We start from the raw sequence: 13,598 nt of genomic DNA on the forward strand, positions 1-13,598 counted from the left end.
AGGTTTTTACTTTCAAATTTGCATTCACATTAGTCTGTTACTTAAGGATTCCTGTTGTCCAGGGACTAATTAGCTGAATAAGACCTACATTATTAAAATGAGATAACAGTAGTTTCATTTGAATTAAAAAGGCCAACAGAATATTAGTATCTTTCTTTGAGAGCAAAAGACTTTCATCACAACTTAATTAAGGTTAGAACAGCCTGAGGGACCAATGAATACCATTTCCTCCATTTCACCCACTGGCAACTAAAGCAAGATATCTTATCTATGATCTCAGTTGGTAACGACTTGCTTCTGCTTTAAAGACCAGTGTCCCAACAAATAAGTGCAGTCCACAGACCAGTGTTTGGAATTTGGCTTTACTTTATAAAAATACACAACTTAAATACATATGACACTCTCTATACAAGACATAGACAGCTGTTAACTTTAACAGTTTCCATTATTTCAACAGAAAGCAAAGACATAAATTACCTCGTAAGAGCAAGGGTTTCTTTAGAGATTCTGCATTCCTGGGCCAAGGGCAGACCATCCTGCTGGCAACTGCTGCAGGAAGTTAACCCGAACTGTCCAGCTTTCCAACGCTCATTTCACAACACAGCCTTTATTGCACGGCTTCATATTGCACTGCTTGTCAGACATGATCTAACTCATCCACACCACAAGTTTAAGCTTTCATCTCCTCTAGAAATGCTTAATGGAAACACCAACATATAAACATTAGTAACTGTCTCTTAACAATTGTGCTAGGTACCTATCATGAGAAATATGAACCCCTCTTCCCTTTGCAAAACTTGCAATGGAAGGAGGTTAGCTGCATTTCACAGCTCAATTTCTCTGCAAAAGTTTCACAAAAATGTAGTCAGACTCAGAGTGAGCTAGACAGAGTGTAGTGGAGAAGGGACTGACATTCTAGGGTGCACTGAAATTGCTCAGGGGACAGGCACTGACACCCTGTCAAAGGCAATGTGCGCATGCCCCCACCCTTTCTAACATGAGACCGAAATACCTCCTTCCCCTTGAGATTCTGTCATTGTTCTGTGAGAAACAGGGACCTTATTACTGATTCACAGCAACCAAGGGCTGCCCATTTTCTCTTTCGTTCAGAAATTTAGCTGCCTTATCTATGGCTCACTTAGTGAACAGTAAATTAGGTACTAGTTTACCAGTATAAAGAAATAAGTGCCATTTGAGAATTGAATGCCATTAAAAAAAATACTAAAGTGAGTTTCCTGAGGTAAATGTGAGCCTTAAAGAACAGAGTGCAATCTACAGAATCAGAGCAATTTATCTTGGGAAGCAGCACAATATCTCCAAGTCTGGACTTTACCAAGCACACATTTATGCAAAGAAATAAAACGATATTGCTGAAGTAAGAGACACATTGACAGTTGAGAATATTGATTCAAAAGGAGCCATGAAAGAGGAACGGAGGAACAAAAGAACGGTATATTTTAAAGTTCTTAGGTAGGTTGGCGATTAATTTCAAAAGCCTCCAGGGATTTCTAACAAGTTTTAAAAGTGTTCATTCTTGGTGACTCAGATGCAGAAGAAATGGCTTTTCTTGAATAACAGCTGTTCAAACTCCTTGTTCTTTTTTGAAAAAACAAGATTCTGTATAAAATTTTTTTACCCATTGAAGTTATTCTGCTAGTTGTTACTCTCACTGATGTATTGTGCAATCCTAACTGGCTGAAGAATTTTAATAAGGTTGAACTAAAAAATATACATTTGTACCAAGAATTTAAATTAATGCACAGAGGTCTGTAAAATTTTATATGAAGTTACTTTTCACTGCAGATCAGGCTTCATTTCATTCCTTCTTGACATTCTACTAAGGATTATGGAAATCAGAAAAATTCTAGGACCCTGAACCTTTAACTTTCTTTTCCATAAATGAAGTAGTACATGGCCATCCTTAACATTAGTAATCAAGGTGCTGGGAACTGAGCAAGACCTAAGAATCAAGACCAGGCTAAATGTCAACTCACTCATTACATAAGGATATGAATGGAAGAACTAGAGAACTCTCTCTGCTATAGCTGCTCATCTGCACAATGTAGCTCAATGAGGTGACCCATCTAGTGTCTAATGACAGTGATGAAAACTGGCACCAGTTTTTACACAGGGCCACATACACAAGTGAGCTGTCATGTCAATGTGGGCTGACACCACCATGCATGGTCCCTCATTCATATGACTCCTAAGTTCTGCCACAAGAACAGATCTATGTTTATACTTTAAGCATGATGAAGGCCTACAGCAAAATTAAAGCCCTGAAGAACTTTGGCCTGAGTTTTACAGGCCCAGAAACCAGTTAAAATTAAAAGGCAAGAGGAAAATCCCACAAAAAATCATATCTCATATCTCAATTTTACTAAGGAAAAAAAAGCATTTTTAATATCAAAATGAAAACTCTTACTAGAAAACAATGCTCTGGTTTCCTGACAACCAGCTCAGTGCCGCCCAAAGGCAGCCACACAAAGCGAAGCTGCTCTGGAGAAGGGAAGGGTTCAGAAGCCTGCAGTGGGTTTGAATTAAATGAAAGTGGTTTTTCTTCTCAGGTAGGGTAAGGCGAATGCTACTTGGCAATCAATATGGGATAGCTGTTTAAAATTCACTGATGGCAAAGTTTTATATACTTTAAAGCCCCAATTAGTGCAGCTTGGTCACAGCTAAAAATCTGAGTAACATGAGAGTGATGGTGTAACGAGCCACGCGGTGACACTATTCTGTGAGCTCTGGAATGAAGGCCAGTCCTGACACTTGATCTTCATCCATCTCTTGAATACCGAGAGAGAGACGATAGCAAGAGAATGAATTTCTCTACGTGAAATTAATTTTAGTAATCTGCAGCTTAAAAGTATTACTGATCAGAAATTTGGAACCTAAACAAAAGTAACAGATTCTTCCTATATACGCCTTAAGATCTCCCCTTCCACCACCCAAAGGATCTATACTTGTCTCTAGTCTACCAGGCCCCGGCGAAGGCTGCACAGGACAGAGGAGGCAATAGCCAGAAGGCGGGGATTCAAGAAGAGAGACATGGCGGTAGATGTGGTGCCTTGAGAGGCAAGGCAGGAATAGAAGAGGGAAGAACTCACGCTGATGAGGAAGTGAAGGGAGGCCCCCTGTTGAGACGCATCCCTGCCTTTCCCACCTGTCATGACAAATGATGCTGTAACAAGGAAAGGCATAAGTCTCCTATGGGGGCTCCCCTAGGGCATCAGACACGCCCGAACCAGGCGGGTCATGCCCTCTGGGGATGTGTGCACAATCCAGTTTGACCTGCAGGCATTTCTGTCTTGGGATCTGACTCCTGACTCCTAAGTGAAGATGCCCCTACAGCTACTCAAATCCACGGCCAGTGAAAGGCCTTAGACCCAGAGGCAGGTCTAGCAGCAGCCAGTCTACCAGAACCTGCGGCTACTGGCACCTCTGCTTTCTTAGGACTGGCTGGTCTGTACCCCAGTGATGGAGAAGGGGAGCTCAGTTCAGGATTGTATCACCTTGTTTCACTTCCGAAGGGCTGCGAAGAGTTCATTCATTAATTAAGCAGACTGATGCTTAAAATATCACCTAAGAAACTCACTGTAAAGGGGCAACTTGCTTGTAAGGTTACTACACTTTCAGGGGTTCTGCTATGTCTGCTTCCATTTTTGTTTTTTTTCCTCTGATGATGAATTTTTTTAATAAAGAAAAAACAAAATGATCCTCCCATCCTTCTTCCAGAAACTTCATGGACTTTCCTGAGCAAAGTACCTACCAACAGAGCTTACCAACTCATGAGAAAAAAAAAGCTATCATCATTCAGAAAAAGAAAATGAACGATAGTGTAAGTGGCACTCGGTTCTCTTCACTTCGTCTCTCTGTAACATGTCTATGACAAGGAAACAGGCACCCAAATTACTGATTTACAAATGACAGCACATGAGTGAAAAGGGCTGTAAGAATTTTGTGGAGGAAAAACCCATGTTGGCTCTTTTACCTCCAGAGAAAGTCTGTTTGGACTCGAGGCCTACACCTGTCTTTTTTTCCTTTTTCCTACTTGATGTTTTTCAGGAGGGCTGTTCGGGCATTCACAACAGCTTTGAAGGCATCTTCACTACCAGGTGCTACACATTTGTCAGGGTGAAGCAGCACAGCAAGTTTCCGATATGCTTTATTGACTTCATCCCTGCAAACAAAAAGCAGAGCTCTATGTCAGTAGAGGTCAGCCCCCACCCTCTCTGCCCACTGCATTTCAGCTGTTTAGATAACAGAACACCTCGTGCAGCAAGCATATCTGAAATAATCGTGGTGGTGGTGGTGGTTTAGTCGCTAAGTCATTTCCAACTCTTGCGACCCCATGGACTTGCCAGGCTCCTCTGTCCGTGCGATTTTCCAGGCAAAAATACTAGAGTGGGTTGCCATTTCCTTCTCCAGAAATAATCGTGACCCTTTCTCAAAGGTGAGACTAAAGGACTAGGAAACAAACAATGAACAAATATGTAACATTCAAGTAGAAAAACAGACAATACAAAGTGAGTATACAAACATGATCAAATGAAAATAGACAGTATTTAGCACCTCACAGGTGCTTGGCCCTCAGCAAATAATTGCTGATGGAAGCAATGAGGACAAGAGGCCATCAGCGCAGGCCCCCCTGGAGGAGGACTCTGCAAGAAGATGAGGTTCAGGAATTGATCCAGTGATGGGAAATGCAGAGCAGCAGGGAGAGAACTGGCAGAGGCCAGAAAGGGAACGGACACCCGGCATGTAGTTCCAGAAGGAAACAGCAGACAAAGTCAGCCAGGGAGCCGGGTCAGCAAGGGAAAGGTCAAAACAACAAAAAAGCTGAATTTGATACACAATAGTGAAAGTAATATTAGTAGCTCAGTTGTGTCCGACTCGTTGTGACCCTATGGCCTATAGCCCACCTGGCTCCTCTGTCCATGGAATTCTCCAGGCAAGAATACTGGAGTGGGTAGCCGTTCCCTTCTTCAGGGGATCTTCCCCACCCAGGGATCGAACCCAAGTCTCTTGCATCTCTTGCATGGGCAGGCAGATTCTTTACCACTGCGCCACCTGGGATGCCCCAAAAGCCACCAATTAACTTTATGCTACAAGGTCATCTGAATTCTATCAGGTGTTTAAAGCATCCTCCGTAATGCCTATGAAGTCAAGGATGACCCCATCTCCTCTTCTCTCCTGAACCTGAAGACATGCTATGAGACCAAAATGGAGAAGAGATACTTAATGTTGTTGATGCTGATCAGGCAGTTTTGAGATGTACTTTTTTCTTTTCTGGGAATCGAGGTGAAAAAGTAGAAAGGGAGAAGCATAGGGAGGAACGCTATGGTACAAAATAAAAAGATCTGAGAACCCCAATAATATGCATAGTAACAGTATTATTATAGAGTTAAAAGTGAGATAACAATTGAGAGTTCTTAGGAGAGTAGATGGAGAAGGCAATGACACCCCACTCTAGTACTCTTGCCTGAAAAACCCCATGGATGGAGGAGCCTGGTGGGCTACAGTCCATGGGGTCGCAAAGAGTTGGGACACGACTGAGCGACTTCACTTTCACTTTTCACTTTCATGCATTGGAGAAGGAAATGGCAACCCACTCCAGTATTCTTGCCTGGAGAATCCCAGGGACAGAGGAGCCTGGTGGGCTGCCGTCTATGGGGTCGCACAGAGTCGGACATGACTGACGCGACTTAGCAGCAGCAGGAGAGTAGATTCCAAGAGTTCTAATCACAAGGAAAAAACTTTTTTTAAATTTATCTCTATGAGATGATGGATGTTCACTAAACTTATTTCGGTAATTATTTCACAATGTATGTAAGTTATATCATCATGCTATACACCTTAACCTTATACAGTGTTGTATGTCAATTATATTTCAATAAGACTGGGGGAAAAGATACATAATTATACTAGGTAATGATTTATTTCTTTCATGAAGAGTAGTGATTGTATTTCTTTTTCTCCAAAATAATTATTTTGGCTAAAATAAAATAATTTAATATAAACACACACAGATGAGGAACTACAATGATTTTTGAAAGACAGAGAAAGAGTCAGAGACAGGCAGGGTTCAGGGTCAGGAACCAATTTTACCACTAACTCCTGGAGTCACTGATTGTGTTTTTAGTTTCCCTGAGTCCCAGTTTTCCCATTTATGAAATGAAGCGTTTCAACAAGTTGATTGCTAACATTCTTTCTTTTTCAAAAATTCTATGCTTTAAGAATTCTCTTTTGTGATTATATGTATATATATTTGAGGGTACATTTGTTTCTAGACTCTTAGTCAACAAAAGCAGAGTATACCATTTCAAAAGGTACTCACACAATATACACAGGACATAGTTCCCACATCAGGCAACTGTGCCCTCTATTTTCCTTCTTTGGTATTCACTTAATTCAGTGAAGGAGTAGTGTGAAGTAATCTATTTCCATACATCATCATATTTCTAGCCTATTACAAGAAGATATCACACTATATTCTGATGACTCAATCTTTATAACAGAAGGCAGCACTAGTATCTGAGAGCACCGCTTACCTTGAGGCCCCAGGTTTGACTCCCAACATGTCCCAACTGTCCTTACTACTTCGAATTCTGCGAATGGTGTCTGCTTGTTCTTTGGTGAAACTAGCACTGCTATTTGTGTTAGGACGTTTTCCGCCATTTTCACATAAATCAACTATGGATATATAAAAGGTCTGCAAAAAGAAAACACAGCCCAGAGGAGAACTGATTTGGGGAAAATAGGAATTCTTTCCAGGCATCAACTTAAAGAATTTTAATATATCTCAATAACTTAAAATTCACAATAAAGCAAACATATCTTTTTTCTTTTATACTAATACATATATGTAGAACATATATGTATATTATATATATATTTAAGCACACAAAAAGTATAAGAATTTAAATGGCTTATGATCCTACTCTCAGATAGTCATACTTGAAATTAAAAACTAGTATACAAATATTATTAGAAAAATTTAAATAGTAGAAAAAGTATAAAATGAAAGCTGTCTCCCTGCCTCTCCAGTTCCTCTCGTTGGGGTAAACCATTGTTCATACATTTTTTCAGTATCCTTCCAGAATAATTTTCTCTCAGTACCAGTACACATATCCAAGCCCTAAGTATTTACATAAAAGAGAGCAGATTAAACACACTGCTGAGCACCTTGTAACTTTTTTCACATAATAATAAATCTTAGAATCTTTCTCTAGCTGCATATAGACACTTTCTTCCTCCCTCTTAATGACTGTCCAGTATTCCACCAGTATTCCACGGTGTGACTGACTGTACTCATAATTTACTCAATCAACTCCCTATTCTTGGACAGGTCAATTGTTTCCAGTTTTGTGTCACACAGTGCTTTAGGGAATGTTTTTTTATGAGTACATATCTCTGCACACTTGTGGGCATACTGTTTCAGAATAAATTTCTGAAAGCAAAACTGCTGAATAAAAGTGTGTGTGCATTTTACTTTTGGATTTTGACAACTGTCATACAAAAAGGCTATACCAGTTTATACTCCCATCACAGTGAATGGGAATGCCTACTTCCCCATACTCTTTTCAATATTGGGCATTATTATACATCTTCATTTTTGCCAGTCTGATGTTATCTCACAATTTTTTATTTCCATTCCTTTAATTATAAGGGAGGTTGTGTATCTCTTCATATGCTTATAGGTCTTTTCTTATTCTGTAAACTGTTAATATTTTTTCCTATTTTATGCTTTTCAAAGTGAAAATTATTTTGTGATTCTGCTCATATTTCATGCCTATGTGCCACTGTTGTTGAATAACTTCACTCAAAATAGTAATATAAAACATTATCAGTTCAGGTCAGTCGCTCAGTCGTGTCCGACTCTTTGCGATCCCATGAATCACAGCATGCCAGGCCTCCCTGTCCATCACCAACTCCCGGAGTTTACCCAAACTCATGTCCATCGAGTCAGTGATGCCATCCAGTCATCTTATCCTCTGTCATCCCCTTTTCCTGCTCTCAATCCCTCCCAGCATCAGGGTCTTTTCCAATGAGTCAACTCTTCACCTGAGGTGGCCAAAGTATTGGAGTTTCAGCTTCAACATCAGTCCTTCCAATGAACACCCAGGACTGATCTCCTTTAGGATGGACTGGTTGGATCTCCTTGCAGTCCAAGGGACTCAAGAGTCTTCTCCAACACCACAGTTCAAAAGCATCAATTCTTCGGCGCTCAGTTTTCTTCACAGTCCAACTCTCACATACATATATGAGCACTGGAAAAACCATAGCCTTGATTAGACAGACTTTTGTTGGCAAAGTAATGTCTCTGTTTTTTTTAATATGCTATCTAGGTTGGTTATAATTTTCCTTCCAAGGAATAAGCGTCTTTTAATTTCATGGCTGCAGTCACCATCTGGAGTTATTTTGGAGCCCCAAAAAATAAAGTCTGACGCTGTTTCCACTGTTTCCCCATCTATTTGCCATGAGGTGATGGGACCAGATGCCATGATCTTAGTTTTCTGAATGTTGAGCTTTAAGCCAACTTTTTCACTCTCCTCTTTCACTTTCATCAAGAGGCTTCTTAGTTCCTCTTCACTTTCTGCCATAAGGGTGGTGTCATCTGCATATCTGAGGTTATTGATATTTCTCCTGGCAATCTTGATTCCAGCTTGTGCTTCTTCCAGCCCAGCATTTCTCATGATGTACTCTGCACATAAGTTAAATAAGCAGGGTGACAATATACAGCCTTGACGTACACTGACTACACAGAGCTTCTCCATCTTTGCCTGCAAAGAATATAATCAATCTGATTTTGGTATTGACCATCTGATGATGTCCATGTGTAGTCTTCTCTTGTGTTGTTGGAAGAGAGTGTTTGCTATAACCAGTGTATCCTCTTGGCAAAACTCTGTTAGCCTTTGACCTGTTTCATTTTGTACTCCAAGGCCAAATTTGCCTGTTACTCCAGCTATCTCTTGACTTCCTACTTTTGCATTCCAGTCCCCTATAATGAAAAGGACATCTTTTTGGGGTGTGAGTTCTAGAAGGTCTTGTAGGTCTTCATAGAACGATTCAACTTCAGCTTCTTCAGCATCACTGGTCAGGGCATAGACTTGGATTACTGTGATATTGAATGGTTTGCCTTGGAAACGAACAGAGATCATTCTGTCGTTTTTGAGATTGCATCCAAGAACTGCATTTCAGACTCCTGTTGACTATGATGGCTACTCCCTTTCTTCTAAGGAATTCCTGCCCACAGTAGTAGATATAATGGTAATCTGAGTTAAATTCACCCATTCCAGTCCTAGTTCGCTGATTCTTAAAATGTCAATGTTCACTTGCCATCTCCTGTCTGACCAGTTCCAATTTGCCTTGACTCATGACCTAACATTGCAGGTTCCTATGCAATATTGTTCTTTACAGCATCGGACTTTAGTTTCATCACCAGTCACATCCGCAACTCGGTGTTGTTTTTGCTTTGGCTCTGTCTCTTCATTCTTTCTGGAATTATTTCTCCACTCATCTCCAGTAGCATACTGGGCACCTACCAATCTGAGGAATTCATCTTTCAGTGTCCTATCTCTTTGCCCTTTCATACTGTTCATGGGGTTCTCAAGGCAAGAATACTGAAGTGGTTTACCATCCATTCTCCAGTAGAACACATTTTGTCAGAACTCTCCACCATGACCCAACCGTCTTGGGTAGCCCTACATGGCATGGCTCATGGTTTCATTGCGTTACATAAGGCTGTGGTCCATGTGATCAGATTGGTTAGTTTTCTGTGATTGTGGTTGTCGTTCTGTCTGCCCTCTGATGGAGAAGGATAAGAGACTTATGGAAGCTTCCTGATGGGAGAGATTGACTGAGGGGGAAACTGAGTCTTGTTCTGATGGGCAGGGCCATGCTCAGTGAATCTTTAATTCAAATTCTGCTCTATACAGTCAGTGAAAACAAGACTGGGAGCTGACCATGGCTCAGATCGTGAACTCTTTATTGCCAAATTCAGATTTAAATTGAAGAAAGTAGGGAAAACCACTAGACCATTCAGGTATGACCTAAATCAAATCCTTTATGATTATACAGTGGAAGTGAGAAATAGATTCAAGGGATTAGATCAGATAGAGTGCCTGAAGAACTATGGATGGAGGTTCGTGACACTATACAGGAGGCAGTGATCAAGACTATCCCCAAGAAAAAGAAATGCAAAAAGGCAAAATGGTTGTCCAAAGAGGCCTTATAAATAGTAAACAACTGAGAAAAGAAAAGACATGAAAGGCAAAGGAGAAAAGGAAACATATATCCATTTGAATGCAGAGTTCCAAAGAATAGCAGGGAGAGATAAGAAAGCCTTCCTCAGTGACCAGTGCAAAGAAATAGAGGAAAACAATAGAATGGAAAAGACTAGCAATCTCTTCAAGAAAATTAGATACCAAGGGAACAATAAAGGACACAGCAAAGGACAGAAATGATATGGACCTAACAGAAGCAGAAGATATTAAGAAGAGGTGGCAAGAATACACAGAAGAATTATACAAAAAAGAACTTCATGACCCAGATAACCATGATGGTATGATCATATACCTAGAGCCAGATACCCTGGAAAGCCAAGTTAGGTGGGCCTTTGGAAGCATCACTATAAACAAAGCTAGTAGAGGTGATGGAATTCCAGTTGAGCTATTTCAAATCCTAAAAGAAAGTGCTGCACTCAATATGCCAGCACATTTGGAAAACTCAGCAGTGGCCACAGGACTAGAAAAGGTCAGTTTTCATTCCAATCCCAAAGAAAAGCAAGGCCAAAGAATGTTCAAACTATTGCACAACTGCACTCATCTCACACATTAGCAAAGCAATGCTCAAAATTCTCCAAGCCAGACTTCAACAGTATGTGAACTGTGAACTTCTAGATGTTCAAGCTGGATTTAGAAAAGGCAGAGGAACCAGAGATCAAATTGCCAACATCTGCTGGGTCATCAAAAAAGCAAGAGAGTTCCAGAAAAACATCTACTTCTGCTTTATTGACTATGCCAAAGCCTTTGACTGTGTGGATCACCACAAACTGTGGAAAATTCTGAAAGAGATGGGAATACCAGATCACCTGACCTGCCTTCTGAGAAATCTATATGCAGGTCAGGAAGCAACAGTTAGAACTGGACATGGAAAAACAGACTAGTTCCATATTGGGAAAGGAGTACATCAAGGTTGTATATTATCATCCTGTTTATAACTTATATTCAGAGTACATCATGAGAAATGCCAGGCTGGATGAAGCACAAGCTGGAATCAAGATTGCCAGGAGAAATATCAATAACCTCAGATATGCAGATGACACTACCTTTATGGCAGAAAGCAAATAAGAACTAAAGAGCCTCTTGATGAAAAGGAAAGAGGAGAGTGAAAAAATTGGCTTAAAACTCAATATTCAGAAAACTAAGATCATGGCATCTGGTCCCATTACTTCATGGCAAATAGATGGGGAAACAATGGAAACTATGACAGACTTTCTTTTGGGGGGCTCCAAAATCACTGTAGATGCTAACTGCAGTCACGGAATCAAAAGATGCTTGCTCCTTGGAAGAAAAGTTATGAGCAACCTAGACAGCATATTAAAAAGCAGAGACATTACTTTACCAACAAAGGTCTGTCTAGTCAAAGCTATGGTTTTTCCAGTAGTCATGTATGGATGTGAGAGTTAGACTATAAAGAAAGCTAAGCGCCGAAGAATTGATGCTTTTGAACTGTGGTGTTGGAGAAGACTCTTGACAGTCCCTTGGACAGCAAGGAGATCAAACCAGTTCATCCTAAAGGAAATCAGTCCTGAATATCAGTGGAAGGACTGATGCTGAAGCTGAAGCTCCAATGCTTTGGCCACCTGATGCAAAGAACTGATTCATTAGAAAGACCCTGACGCTGGGAAGGATTGAAGGTGGGAACAGAAGGGGATAACAGAGGATGAGGTGGTTGGATGGCATCACTGACTCAATGGACATGAGTTTGAGTAGGTTTCGGGATTTGGTGATGGACGGGGCAACCTGGTGTGCTAAAGTCCATGGGGTCGCAAAGAGTCAGACACGACTGAGTGACTGAATTGACTTTAAATTGACTTATCTTCTCATTCCTCCATTTTTTAAAATCTGCCTTCCCCCTTTTCTTAAATTTTTGGCTGCACCCCGAGGAATGTGGGACCTTAGTTTCTTGACCAGGGATCAAACCTATGACCCTTACATTAGAAGGTGGAGTCTTAAGCACTGGACCACCAAGGAAGTCCTTCCTCCTTTTTTATTCAGCTATTTCTATAGTTCCTATTATCATCTAAATTTTTTTCTTTCTCTTTGACTCCTCTTTCTTATCTCCAGTATCAGCTAATCGACTTGGCAGCCTAAACAAGAAACCTTGACATGTGAAAAAGGGTGTCAAAGGAAAAGCTGCTAGATACCAAGAAAAGAGAAGTGTTGACTTAGTTTTAGTCTATCTTAATATTACTCTGTGCTAACAGTGTAAGATAAAACCAAGTTCCTTCCTGACATAAAGTGTCTATTAAGTAATAGGAAACAAAGTATTTATTAAATTGAACCAGCAGGAAAGTACTACTTCTAAGCACTTACAGAATTGTTTTATTATACTCTCTATTAGCCTTTTTTTAAAAAAAACAGACTAATTATTCACTAATTCTACCCTAGATTTACCTAAAAAATAAAAGCAACCTAATATGGAACATAGTCCCCAGCTATTTGCCTGTGCTGATGTATCAGTAAGGTTTTCTACTAGTCTACAAATTAATCTAAAACAGAAACCCTCACAAATTTCTGAGGGATTTATTCATAACAAGTAACGTAACAGAAGGCCAGCTGTGGTGTGATATAGAGGATACTGGAATTGAAGTCAAAAGTCTCTTCAAACTGCTTGCCTGAGTGCCAGCCATGTTGGAATCATGGGAACATCCTGCAAAACAACTATAAAAGTAAATATATGAGGCAACTCTTTCCAGGTAGTGGACAACAAGTGTAAGACTGCTCCTTTGTCTTCTATCTGAGTCCATTTCCTACCATGTCAGAGTGCTGGGGTCTAAGAAGACACAAAGTCCCCCTGAGCTAAGGAGGCAGAGGTCAGAGCCTGAGGATGCTGAGGTGGCTGCAATCTGCAGAGCAGGGCCTTGGATATGAGGGAGCCGGGCCCCAAGAAGTCCATGTGGGGGTTCCCTACTAGTTTGTAGCTGACACATAGGCTCTATATGCATAGGATGAAATCACCTGAGGCTTACCAGATAACAACTATTGAGAGATTGAGAGCAGAACTGACTAGTGGTGTGAGGAGAAGAGCCACCCTGGGGATACTAGAGTTTGGCTCTAGTGAGAGAGACTCACCAGAAACAGGGACTCATGAGAGGGAGAAAGACTAACTAGTGATCGAGACTCACGAGAGTTAAGGTAGAGAGACATCCTTAACACCTCATTAATACCCCTGGCATCCAGCTGAGATGCCACAAAAAGGATACGCCTTAAGGAGTTAGACTCAGCCTAACAAAACCTAAAACCAAGAATTGACAAGATCCACAAGAGGGACAGAATTTGGAGGCTGAGTCCTGCTAAATTAGATTAGAAGAG

General features: G+C 40.7%; 1 protein-coding gene across 4 annotated transcripts in view; it reads right to left on the reverse strand.

Annotated features, from left to right (window-relative positions):
• Nucleotides 1-353: 353 nt before the first annotated feature.
• The window catches only part of DNAJC27 (DnaJ heat shock protein family (Hsp40) member C27), a 38,663-nt gene continuing 25,418 nt past the window's right edge, over nt 354-13,598 (reverse strand). The window contains exons 6-8 of one of the 4 annotated variants that reach the window (XR_010662304.1): nt 6,552-6,712; nt 3,992-4,180; nt 354-696 (exon numbers count right to left, since the gene is read on the reverse strand). Coding sequence is in view for 2 of the 4 variants with exons in the window: in XM_065928685.1 (XP_065784757.1) it covers nt 4,048-4,180; nt 6,552-6,712 (294 nt within the window). In the remaining 2 variants the exon portion in view is untranslated. Of the gene's footprint in view, nt 4,181-6,551; nt 6,713-13,598 lie in introns of all 4 variants that reach the window. The other 3 variants (XR_010662303.1, XM_065928685.1, XM_065928686.1) reach the window with 3 other exon arrangements.

The sequence above is a fragment of the Muntiacus reevesi genome, chromosome 3 (genome assembly GCF_963930625.1).
Source record: "Muntiacus reevesi chromosome 3, mMunRee1.1, whole genome shotgun sequence".
Taxonomy (NCBI): Eukaryota; Metazoa; Chordata; class Mammalia; order Artiodactyla; family Cervidae; genus Muntiacus; species Muntiacus reevesi.